The sequence below is a fragment of the Salmo trutta genome, chromosome 23 (genome assembly GCF_901001165.1).
Source record: "Salmo trutta chromosome 23, fSalTru1.1, whole genome shotgun sequence".
Taxonomy (NCBI): domain Eukaryota; kingdom Metazoa; phylum Chordata; class Actinopteri; order Salmoniformes; family Salmonidae; genus Salmo; species Salmo trutta.
The window spans coordinates 8,275,500-8,288,514 of NC_042979.1; the positions used below are offsets into that span (position 1 = coordinate 8,275,500).

Consider the following 13,015-nt stretch of genomic DNA (forward strand, 5'->3'; position numbering starts at 1 on the left):
TCATATAAGGAAATCAGTCAATTGAAATCAATTCATTAGGCCCAAACCTATGGATTTCACATCTAGGCATAGGCCCACCCATTGGGGAGCCAGGCCCAGCCAATCAGAATGAGTTTTTCCCCACAAAAGGGATTTATTACAGACAGAAATATTCCTTAGTTTCATCAGCTGTCCGGGTGGCTGGTCTCAGATGATCCCGCAGGTAAAGAAGCCGGATGTAAAGGTCCTGGGCTGGCGTGGTTACACGTGGTCTGCGATTGTGAGGCCTGTTGGATATACTTCCAAATTCTCTAAAACGACATTGGAGGCAGCTTATGGTAGAGAAATTAACATTAAATCATCTGGAAACAGCTCTAGTGGACATTCCTGCAGTCAGCATGCCAATCGCACGCTCCTTCAATACTTGAGACATCTGTGGCATTGTGTTGTGTGACCTTTTATTGTCCCCAGCACAAGGTGCACCTATGTAATGTTTATGCCATTTAATGTGCTTCTTGATATGCCACACCTGTCAGGTGGATGGATTATCTTGGCAAAGGATAAATGCTCAAACAGGGATGTAAACAAATGTTGTGCACAAAATTTGAGTGGAAAAAGCTTTTTGTACGTATAGAACATTTCTGGGATATTTTATTTTAACACTTTACATGTTGCGTTTATATTTTTGTTCAGTATATTTAGGTTTGCCATAAGGGGTTGAGTATACATTTCGAAAAACATAATTCCACTTCGACATTATGGGGTATTGTGTGTAGGCCAGTGATAAAAACAAATCTCAGTTTTTTCAATTTTAAATTCAGGCTGTAACAAAATGTGAAAAAAGTCAAAGGGTGTGAATACTTTCTGAAGGCACTGTAGCTAGCTATGTGTGTGAAAAATATTTAATCAAAGGTAAGACATTTAACGTGTTTGGAAGTCTAACTGTAGCTGTACGGTCCGTGTGATTGTGTTGTTCGTCTTGGCTAGCTTAATGTTCCGATAGCTAGCTAGCACTCATTTACGTGGTTGCTAGCACCGTCATAAAAAGGGGCATAAGGGAAGCCCTACATGCCTACAACATAACGTTATAAGTAATGAGAACACTCAGGAGCAGGCCATGTTGAAAAGTAATCTTTAAAGATGTTGCACATTTCTTAAATGTAATTTTGTCAACTCAAATCATGCTTTATTTATACAGTACATTTCAGACATGGAATGCACAGGAAAATGTACTAATTGACTAAAACCAATCAACAAGAAAATTGCTTTTGAAAAAGGTCAAGTTTTTGCTGTAACCTAAATAACCACAGATTGTTTTCCCCACAGGTGGGCGGGGCCGCCCCGTTGTATTTGTAATTCGCTCTGGATAACAGCGTCTGCTAAATGACTTAAATGTAAATGTATTTAATACCGACTGGGACTATGCTGGATAGCCATGGTAATGTTCATTTAAATGATGCTAACTGATGTGGCTCATGCAATGGAATGTACTTGTTGTAATGTTAGTTGAGTTGACTCAACAAGTCGCAGCACAGACTGAAGGGTACACTTCCTGCTTTTACTTCCTGGCACAGATACACACGGCAAGGCGTGGCTTGACATAAGCACGCCCCCGAGTAGGGTACAGCCACTTACTCCTATGTATTTAGCCTAACTTTGGCGGCATCCTAAGCAAACTGCTTTTTGTCATTTCAATTAACGTATTCGGCAGCCTCACTTGTTGTTATTAACATACTTGGTTGTCACAACAAATTATTTGCATTACTTATTCTGCCACTATTTTGTTATCTGACCTGCTAACACTGACCGTAAAGCTGTCGCATTTTATACTGCTCAAAAAAATAAAGGGAACACTTAAACAACACATCCTAGATCTGAATGAAAGAAATAATCTTATTAAATACTTTTTTCTTTACATAGTTGAATGTGCTGACAACAAAATCACACAAAAATAATCAATGGAAATCCAATTTATCAACCCATGGAGGTCTGGATTTGCAAAATTAAAGTGGAAAACCACACTACAGGCTGATCCAACTTTGATGTAATGTCCTTAAAACAAGTCAAAATGAGGCTCAGTAGTGTGTGTGGCCTCCACGTGCCTGTATGACCTCCCTACAACGCCTGGGCATGCTCCTGATGAGGTGGCGGATGGTCTCCTGAGGGATCTCCTCCCAGACCTGGACTAAAGCATCCGCCAACTCCTGGACAGTCTGTGGTGCAACGTGGCGTTGGTGGATGGAGCGAGACATGATGTCCCAGATGTGCTCAATTGGATTCAGGTCTGGGGAACGGGCGGGCCAGTCCATAGCATCAATGCCTTCCTCTTGCAGGAACTGCTGACACACTCCAGCCACATGAGGTCTAGCATTGTCTTGCATTAGGAGGAACCCAGGGCCAACCGCACCAGCATATGGTCTCACAAGGGGTCTGAGGATCTCATCTCGGTACTTAATGGCAGTCAGGCTACCTCTGGCGAGCACATGGAGGGCTGTGCGGCCCCCCAAAGAAATGCCACCCCACACCATGACTGACCCACCACCAAACCGGTCATGCTGGAGGATGTTGCAGGCAGCAGAACGTTCTCCACGGCGTCTCCAGACTCTGTCACGTCTGTCACGTGCTCAGTGTGAACCTGCTTTCATCTGTGAAGCACACAGGGCGCCAGTGGCGAATTTGCCAATCTTGGTGTTCTCTGGCAAATGCCAAACGTCCTGCACGGTGTTGGGCTGTAAGCACAACCCCCACCTGTGGACGTCGGGCCCTCATACCACCCTCATGGAGTCTGTTTCTGACCGTTTGAGCAGACACATGCACATTTGTGGCCTGCTGGAGGCCATTTTGCAGGGCTCTGGCAGTGCTTCTCCTGCTCCTCCTAGCACAAAGGCGGAGGTAGCGGTCCTGCTGCTGGGTTGTTGCCCTCCTACGGCCTCCTCCACGTCTCCTGATGTACTGGCCTGTCTCCTAGTAGCGCCTCCATGCTCTGGACACTACGCTGACAGACACAGCAAACCTTCTTGCCACAGCTCGCATTGATGTGCCATCCTGGATGAGCTGCACTACCTGAGCCACTTGTGTGGGTTGTAGACTCCGTCTCATGCTACCACTAGAGTGAAAGCACCGCCAGCATTCAAAAGTGACCAAAACATCAGCCAGGAAGCATAGGAACTGAGAAGTGGTCTGTGGTCCCCACCTGCAGAACCACTCCTTTATTGGGGGTGTCTTGCTAATTGCCTATAATTTCCACCTGTTGTCTATTCCATTTGCACAACAGCATGTGAAATTTATTGTCAATCAGTGTTGCTTCCTAAGTGGACAGTTTGATTTCACAGAAGTGTGATTGACTTGGAGTTACATTGTGTTGTTTAAGTGTTCCCTTTATTTTTTTGAGCAGTGTACTTATGTCACTGTTTGTTTACAGTGCCGGTTAGCTGACATTAGCAGGCTGGCTAGCAAGAGAAGTTCATCTCAATCTAATTCGCTAGTCTTAGATATGTTGCGGAACTAATTCCAGTCTTTGCCTACCCTTGAACGGTCTTGGTATTTCGAAAAGTTGATTCTTGTTGTCTTGCCTATATGTCCTTTCAACTTGCTGGAGACCAGCTGTGGATACAACCCTACCAAATGTCTCAAACCAAATTAGCCTATGGCAACATGTACATGCAGTTGGTGGAATCTCCCGGGTTGCATAAATATCCAAATGCATAAGAATATTATAGCTGTTATTTGGATGGATACAGCTCACTCATCCTTACTACAAGCTAACTAGCAAGCTTGATGCAAAGTGACTTACCAGTGATCAATTCTTTGAGTAACCGGAGCGCACAGCTTTCCATAATCACAGCGTAATAGCCTGAAACCACGAGGTTCGTCTAACCTGGTCCTTCGGAAGTTGATGAAACTTAATTTGGTGGTGTTTTTTCCTACTAATGTTCAAACAAAACGGTACGCAACAGTCTTTTCTGCATTAAAAAAAAGCAGGATTAGTTAGCTAACTGAGGAAAGTCCGTTGGAATCAGCTCTTTGGCTAATAATCGTGAAGTACATTCCATGCAACAGTCTATTTGTTCACGCTAACATTTTTATGTTTAGAGTGAAAGTGTTTTTAGGTATGATGTGGTTTGTTGATGAAGACGACATGGAAGTACAGTTGAAGTTGGAAGTTTACATACAAATACATTTAAACTCAGTTTCACAATTCCTGACATTTAATCCTTGTAAAAATTCCCTGTCTTAGGTCAGTTAGGATCACCACTTTATTTTAAGAATGTGAAATGTCAGAATAATAGTTCAAAATTATTTATTTCAGCTTTTGTTTCTTTCATCACATTCCCAGTGGGTCAAAAGTTTACATACACTCAATTAGTATTTGGTAGCATTGCCTTGAAATTGTTTAACTTGGGTCAAACGTTTCAGGTAGCCTTCCACAAGCTCCCCACAATAAGTTGGGTGAATTTTGGCCCATTCCTCCTGACAGAGCTGGTGTAACTTAGTCAGGTTTTGTAGGCCTCCTTGCTCGCACATGCTTTTTCAGTTCTGCCCGAATATTTTGTGATGGCCACTCCAATACTTTGACTTTGTTGTCCATAACTTCTTTGGGAACGGAAGGCAGTATTGAGTACCTTGGATGAATAAGGTGACCAGAGTAAACTGCCTGCTACTCAAGCCCAGAAGCTAGAATATGGATAGATAGAAAACACTCTAAAGTTTCCAAAACTGTTAAAATAATGTCTGTGAGTATAACAGAACTCATATGGAAGGCAAAAACCTGAGAAAAAATCCAGCCAGGAAGTGGAAAATCTGAGGTTTGTAGTTTTTCAAGTGATTGCCCATCCAATATACAGTGTAAATGGGGTCAGATTGCACTTCCAAAGGCTTCCACTAGATGTCAACAGTCTTTAGAACATTGTTTCAGGCTTCTATTGTGAAAGGGGAGCGAATAAGAGCTGTTTCAACCAGTGGTCTGGCTGAAAGCCTTGAGTTAATGATCGCGCACAGCCGTGAGCACGAGCTCCGTTCCCTTTCCTTTCTAATGACAAAGGAATTGTCCAGTTGGAATGTTAATGAAGATTTATGCTAAAAACATCCTAAAGATTGATTATATACATCGTTTGACATGTTTCTACGAACTATAATGGAACTTTTTTGACTTTTCGTCTGGACTTTGTGAGTGCGCTTTGTGCATTTGGATTACTGGACTAAACGCGCAAACAAAAAGAAGGTATTTGGACCGAAAGATGAACTTTATCGAACAAAACAAACATTTATTGTGGAACTGGGATCCCTGGGAGTGCATTCCGATGAAGATCAAAGGTAAGTGAATATTTATAACACTATTTCTGACTTTTGTTGACTCCACAACATGCGGGTAACTGTATGGCTTGTTTGGTGGCTGAGCGCTGTACTCAGATTATCGCATGGTGTGCTTTCACCGTAAAGCTTTTTTTAAATCTGACACAGCGGTTGCATTAAGGAGAAGCTTATCTATAATCCTATGCATAACACTTGTATCTTTCATCAAAGTTTATGATGAGTATTTCTGTAAATTGATGTGGCTCTCTGCAAAATCACCGGATGTTTTTTTAGAGGCAAAACATTACTGAACATAACGCACCAATGTAAACTGAGATTTTTGGATATAAATATGAACTTTATCGAACAAAACATACATGTATTGTGTAACATGAAGTCCTATGAGTGCCATCTGATGAAGATCAAAGGTTAGTGATTAATTTTCTCTATTTCTGCTTTTTGTGACTCCTCTCTTTGGCTGGAAAATGGCTGTATGTTTTTTTGTGACTAGGCGCTGACCTAACATAATCGTATGGTATGCTTTCGACGTAAAGCCTTTTTGAAATCAGACACTGTGGCTTGATTAACAAGAAGTTTATCTTTAAAATGGTGTATAATACTTGTATGTTTGAGGAACTAAAATTATGAGATTTCTGTTTTGAATTTGGCGCCCTGCAATTTCACTGGCTGTTGTCGAGGTGGGACGCTAGAGAAGTTAAGCCATTTTGCCATTTGCTTGCAAGTATGCTTGGGGTCATTGTCCATTTGGAAGACCCATTTCCTACCAAGCTTTAACTTCCTGACTGATGTCTTGATGTTGCTTCAATATATCCACAATTTTCCTCCCCCATGATGCCATCTAGTTTGTGAAGTGCACCAGTCCCTCCTGCAGCAAAGCACCCTAACATGATGCTTCCACCCCCGTGCATCACGGTTGAGATGGTGTTCTTCTGCTTGCAAGCCTCCCCTTTTTCCTTCAAACATAACGATGGTCATTATGGGCAAACAGTTATATTTTTGTTTCATCCGACCAGAGGACATTTCTCCGAAAAAAGCACGATATTTGTCCCCACATGCAGTTGCAAACCATAGTCTGGCTTTTCTAATGGCGGTGTTGGAGCAGTGGCTTTTTCCTTGCTGAGCGGCCTTTCAGGTTATGTCGATATAGAACTCGTTTTACTGTGGATATAGATACTTTTGTGCCTGTTTCCTCCAGCATCTTCACAAGGTCCTTTGCTGCTGTTCTGGGATTGATTTGCACTTTTCGCACCAAAGTACGTTCATCTCTAGGAGACAGAAGGCGTCTCCTTCCTGAGCGGCATGACGGCTGCGTGGTCCCATGGTGTTTATACTTGTGTACTATTGTTTGTACATATGAATGTAGTACCTTCAGGCGTTTGGAAATTTCTCCCAAGGATGAACCAGACTTGTGGAGGTCTACAATTATTTTTCTGACGTCTTGGCTGATTTCTTTTGATTTTCCTACGATGTCAAGCAAAGAGGCACTGAGTTTGAAGGTATGCCTTGAAATATAACCACAGGTAGACCTCCAATTGACTCAAATGATGTCAATTAGTCTATCAGAAGCTTCTAAAGCCATTACATAATTTTCTGGAATTTTCCAAGCCGTTTAAAGGCACAGTCAACTTAGTGTATGTAAACGTCTGACCCACTGGAATTGTGGTACAGTAAATTAAGTGAAATAATCTGTCTGTAAACAATTGTTGGAAAACTTACTTGTGTCATGCACAAAGTAGATGTCCTAACTGACTTGCCAAAACTATAGTTTGTTAACAAGAAATTTGTGGAGTGGTTGAAAAATGAGTTTTAATGCATCCAACCTAAGTGTATGTAAACTTCCGACTTCAATTGTATGTTAAAAATGACTAACAAAGCATAACCAAAATGTTTAGAGAATGATGAAAAAAAATAATACAGCCGGTCGTCGGGTTATGCATAAAGAAGGCAATTTAACATGGGAGTACGCTACGGCCGTGTTCCAGATCCCACCAATATCCAGCCACTTTGCACAGCCATTGAAAAAGAGTGGGACAACATTCCACATGCTGAAATCAACAGCCTGGTCAACTCTTTGTGAAGGAGATACGTCATGCAGCACGAGGCAAATGGTTGTTACACCAGATACTGGCTGGTTTTCTGATCAAAATCCCCAACTTATTTTCAAAGGTATCTATGAGCAACAGATGCATATTTGTATTCCCAGTGATGTGGAATCCAGTCTCTAGGGCTTACAAAATCATCCAGCAGACATTATTAATAGAATGGCGCTGGAAGGAATGGCGGCCATTTTACAGGCTCCTGACCAATTGAGCTATTTTGTGTACTTTTTTTGGCCAATCATAACTTTTTTTTGTACATAACGTTTCCGCCATCGTTTCCTATGACCGAAAATAGCTTTTGGACATCAGAACAGCTATCACTAACCTCGATTTGGACGAGGACTTCTACTTCAATTAATAGGAGGCGAAAGACATACAGTGGGGGAAAAAAGTATTTCATCCTCTGCTGATTTTGTACGTTTGCCCACTGACAAAGAAATGATCAGTCAATAATTGTAATGGTAGGTTTATTTGAACAGTGAGAGACAGAATAACAAAAAAAATCCAGAAAAACGCATGACAAAAATGTTATAAATTGATTTGCATTTTAATGAGGGAAATAAATATGCAATCAGAAAGATTTCTGGCTCCCAGGTGTCTTTTATACAGGTAACGAGCTGAGATTAGGAGCACACTCTTAAAGGGAGTGCTCCTAATCTCAGCTTGTTACCTGTATAAAAAACCTGTCCACAGAAGCAATCAATCAGATTCCAAACTCTCCACCATGGCCAAGACCAAAGAGCTCTCCAAGGATGTCAGGGACAAGATTGTAGACCTACACAAGGCTGGAATGGGCTACAAGACCATCGCCAAGCAGCTTGGTGAGAAGGTGACAACAGTTGGTGCGATTATTCGCAAATGGAAGAAACACAAAAGAACTGTCAATATCCCTCGGCCTGGGGCTCCATGCAAGATCTCACCTCGTGGAGTTGCAATGACCATGAGAATGGTGAGGAATCAGCCCAGAACTACACGGGAGGATCTTGTCAATGATCTCAAGGCAGCTGGGACCATAGTCACCAAGAAAACAATTGGTAACACACTACGCCGTGAAGGACTGAAATCCTGCAGCGCCCGCAAGGTCCCCTTGCTCAAGAATACATATACATGCCCGTCTGAAGTTTGCCAATGAACATCTGAATGACTCAGAGGACAACTGGGTGAAAGTGTTGTGGTCAGATGAGACCAAAATGGAGCTCTTTGGCATCAACTCAACTCGCCATGTTTGGAGGAGGAGGAATGCTGCCTATGACCCCAAGATCACCATCTCCACCGTCAAACATGGAGGTGGAAACATTATGCTTTGGAGGTGCTTTTCTGCTAAGGGGACAGGACAACTTCACCGCATCAAATGGACGGGGCCATGTACCGTCAAATCTTGGGTGAGAACCTCCTTCCCTCAGCCAGGGCATTAAAAATGAGTCGTGGATAGGTATTCCAGCATGACAATGACCCAAAACACACGGCCAAGGCAACAAAGGAGTGGCTCAAGAAGAAGCACATTAAGGTCCTGGAGTGGCCTAGCCAGTCTCCAGACCTTAATCCCATAGAAAATCTGTGGATGGAGCTGAAGGTTCGAGTTGCCAAACATCAGCCTCGAAACAATAATGACTTGGAGAAGATCTGCAAAGAGCAGTGGGACAAAATCCCTCCTGAGATGTGTGTAAACCTGGTGGCCAACTACAAGAAACATCTGACCTGATTGCCAACAAGGGTTTTGCCACAAGTACTAAGTCATGTTTTACAGAGGGGTCAAATACTTATTTCCCTCATTAAAATGCAAATAATTTTATAACATTTTTGACATGCGTTTTTCTGGATATTTTTGTTATTCTGTCTCTCACTGTTCAAATAAACCTACCATTAAAATTATAGACTGATCATTTCTTTGTAAGTGGGCAAACGTACAAAATCAGCAGGGGATAAAACACTTTTTCTACCCACTGTATTGATTAACCCTGGACCAGGCCCCGACACTCACAGAAGGCGAAGACAGCACTATAGAGGCCAGCACATGGACACAATGATGGTAAATTAATAGAGTCGCCTCTACCCTCTGTTCTATTAGCAAATGTGCCATCGCTGGAGAATAATCTGGACGAGCTCCATTTGAGACTATCCTATCAACGTGACATTAAGAACTGTAATATACTATGCGTCTCGCGAGTCGTGACTGAACGAAGACATGGATAATATACATCTAGCTTGCTTTTCTATGCATCGGCAGGACAGAACGGCAGAGTCCGGTAAGATCAGGGTTGGTGGTTTTGTGTCTCTTTATTATGTGTACATTGTCCCCTATAAATAAATAAAAATGAACAACATCTGGTGCGCGATGAGTTAGAATACCTAATTATTAAATGTAGACCATACAATTTAGAGAGTTTTCACCTGTATTTTTCGTAGCTGTCTAATTACCATTACAAACCGATGCTGGCACTAAGACCACACTCAATGAGCTGTATAGGGCATAAGCAAACAAGAAAATGCTCATCCAGATGCGGCGCTCCTAGTGGCCGTGATTATAATGCAGGAACACTGAAATCTGTTTTACAGGAAACGGAGGGCCGAACATGACCCCATTCAGATCGACAGGGCTGTAGTAGAGCGGGTTGAGAGCTTCAAGTTCCTTGGTGTCCACATCACTAAGGACCCATCATGGCCCAAACACACCAACACAGGCGTTAAGAGGGCACGTCAAAAGATTTGGCATGGGCCCTCAGATCTTCAAGAAGTTCTACAGCTGCGCCATTGAGAACATCTTGACTGGCTGCATCACCGCTTGGTATGCAAACTGCTCGGCATCCGACCACAAGGCGCTCCAGAGGGTAGTGCATACAGCCCAGTACATCACTGGGGCCGAACTCCCTGCCATCCAGGACCTCTATACCAGGCGGTATCAGAGGAAGGCCCTAAGAACTGTCGAAGAATCCAGCCACCAAAGTCATAGGCTGTTCTTTCTGCTCTCTGCAAGCGGTACCGGAGCGCCGAATCTGTGACCAAAAGGCAGCTGAACAGCTTCTACCCCCAAGCCATAAGACTACTGAACAGTTAATCAAATGGCCGCCCGGACAATTTACATTGACCCTCTCTATTATTTATGCATCTTAATTGTTTTCACTGACTCCCTTGCATACTCACTAGACTCTACGCGCGCACACACACACACTACAACACACACTGCATACACACATGCATATTGACGCCATACACACACAGACACACACGCTGCTGATACTGCTTAGTATATATCCTGATTGCCTAGTCACTAACCCCTACCCACATGTACATACTGCATTACCTCGTACCCCTGCACATTGACTCAGTACTGGTACTCCTTGTATACAGCCTTGTTATTGTTTTTATTGTGTTACTATTTCCTTTAGCAAATATTTGTCTTACTTTTTAACTCTGCACTGTTGGGAATGGGCTCGTGAGTAAGCATTTTTGTGTAAAGTCGACACCTGTGTATTTTATTTTATTTAAGCAATAGATGCTTTCATAACGATATACAGCATCTCTCTGGGGAATGCATTTAAATAACACGGCAAAGACGACAGTTTGGCTCGACACAAAACGGTCTAAGACAGAAGTTCATACAGTGGGTCAGTCTGAGTGGAAAGTGCTGCATTCCTTCTTATTACAAAGCTGTGTCTGAGTGACAAGTAATAGCCTGAAATCCACACTGATATGCTCCGTTTCACCATGGTTCACCATCGCATATCAGCTTGGATTCCAGGCTAGACAAGTAAGTTCTTCCCAATTAAAAACCAACAACACTGACGCACCATGGAGTTGACTGAGCGGGCATCGTCCTCGTAGTTGACCATGGGGGGCAGCTCCTTGCCCTCGTTCTCCTGCATCTTGTGGTCGAGCAGGTCCTTCTGGGCGCCCAGCTTGGCCTCGGTGCAGCGCAGCAACTGGACAGTCTGCCTCAGATCCTCCAGAGACTGCTTCTGACTGAGCAGCAGAACCGCACTGATGGGGAGAGGGGGAGGGAGAAGGAGATAGGGAGTGAATGAGTGTGTTGTGAGAGAAACAGAGAGAGAGAGAGGCAGTGAGATGGAGAGAGGAAATGGGAGTATGTGTCAGTGAGAGTAAGAAGATAGGGATAGATATGGGGGAGTCACTCTGGCGCTCGTCTCAATTCACAGTATCACTGCTTAATCTGCCTCTCGGAACGATGATGTGGAAAATTATTTTGGGGTTTGCTTTCTCCCAGAGCGATATATAGCCTACAGTGCAACAGCTCTAACCGCTAAGCTTTATCTGTGCTCTGATTAATGAGTGTGAAGACCAATGTTCCATTAATTGTTTTCGGCACTGAGCAGATTTTACTCTGAACACTGAGGCTACACCCGCTTTAAGTTAGTTTTAACAGTGGCCAAGTAGCCTAGTGTGACTATTTGACTACAAGAGTGGCCTACCATCAAAAACAAACAGTAGCAGCCAATGTGTGGTGTTCAATGTAGGCCTACATTCCATCAGACTTTTGAAAATAAACATGCAAGTCTTAACATTAAACTTGTTTATCCACTTCTCCTTCAGACAAGGTGACTGAAAATGTTGTTTGATACAAGAAACCACTTTACAAAATGAAATGTATTATTATTATTCCCATACCATTATTACAGAGAACCAGCCAAATTATACTACCCTCTCTGCCTATTGGCTACTTAGCTTATTCAAGCCTGCCTCAAAATACAACACTATTTACCGGACTCACTTTTCAAAGACATCTACAAATGTACAGATGTTGTGCTCTTGTAGGTAGCAATCACTCCACTATTGCTGACTACAAATTATCTATAACTAATAACTCACTAACTAGCAAAGGACATGAACAAAATGTGCACACGTGGCTACATGCAGCTCTCGCTTTGATCTCAAAACAATCACATCTACTCATGACCGCTCATGCTGTAAACACAGTCCAACTCAAAGTAAATGGCACAGATCCATATATGGCAATGGTCTATTTGCATTTTGGCCTACTGCAGATCTGATTGTTTATGCAGCACCGGTCTGTGAAAAGTACGGGCTGAGTAGTACGTGCCAATGCAATAGAATCCTACTTCGATGCATTCTGCCTACAACAAAAGCTCTTGCATAGTTTGTTTTGTTTTGGTATGTTGCATTGAAAGTGGCTAATATTGCGTTGATTCGATCACACTTGCCACAGTAAAGGGAAACGTTGATAGTGTTAACAGGGAAAACTCTAGAACAGTGGTCACCAACCTTTTCTGAGTCAAGATCATTTTCTGAGTCAAAATACAAGCCAAGATCTACCGCCCAGACTTTTTTGTAGTTTTTTGGGGATGGAAGCCTATGCAACAATAACCAATTAAAAACTGTACTGTAGCAATGAGGTTTGTGCAGTAAGCTATAGGCCCAAAACATTATCACCACATATTGGCTTTGCTTGGGCCATATTTGAATTATATTTAAACATTTGAGGTAGGCTATATGATCACACCGGTAATAGATCCGTTAATCATTAGCTTTAATTTTTATTTACTGGGCTGATGATGCCTGCATCTGATGGTCAGTTTCAACGGAGGGAGAGAGCAGCAGACTGAGGGTCTGTCTCTCAACCTCCCTCCACTCTCCCTTTCCTCCACCGA

General features: G+C 42.8%; 1 protein-coding gene across 3 annotated transcripts in view; it reads right to left on the reverse strand.

The window, feature by feature from the left end:
• fer (fer (fps/fes related) tyrosine kinase) overlaps window positions 1-13,015 on the reverse strand; it is a 44,578-nt gene that overhangs the window by 14,305 nt on the left and 17,258 nt on the right. For all 3 annotated transcript variants that reach the window (XM_029708709.1, XM_029708710.1, XM_029708708.1), the window contains one exon: window positions 11,180-11,369. In XM_029708709.1, the coding sequence (XP_029564569.1) occupies window positions 11,180-11,369 (190 nt within the window). The remainder of the gene's footprint in view (window positions 1-11,179; window positions 11,370-13,015) is intronic.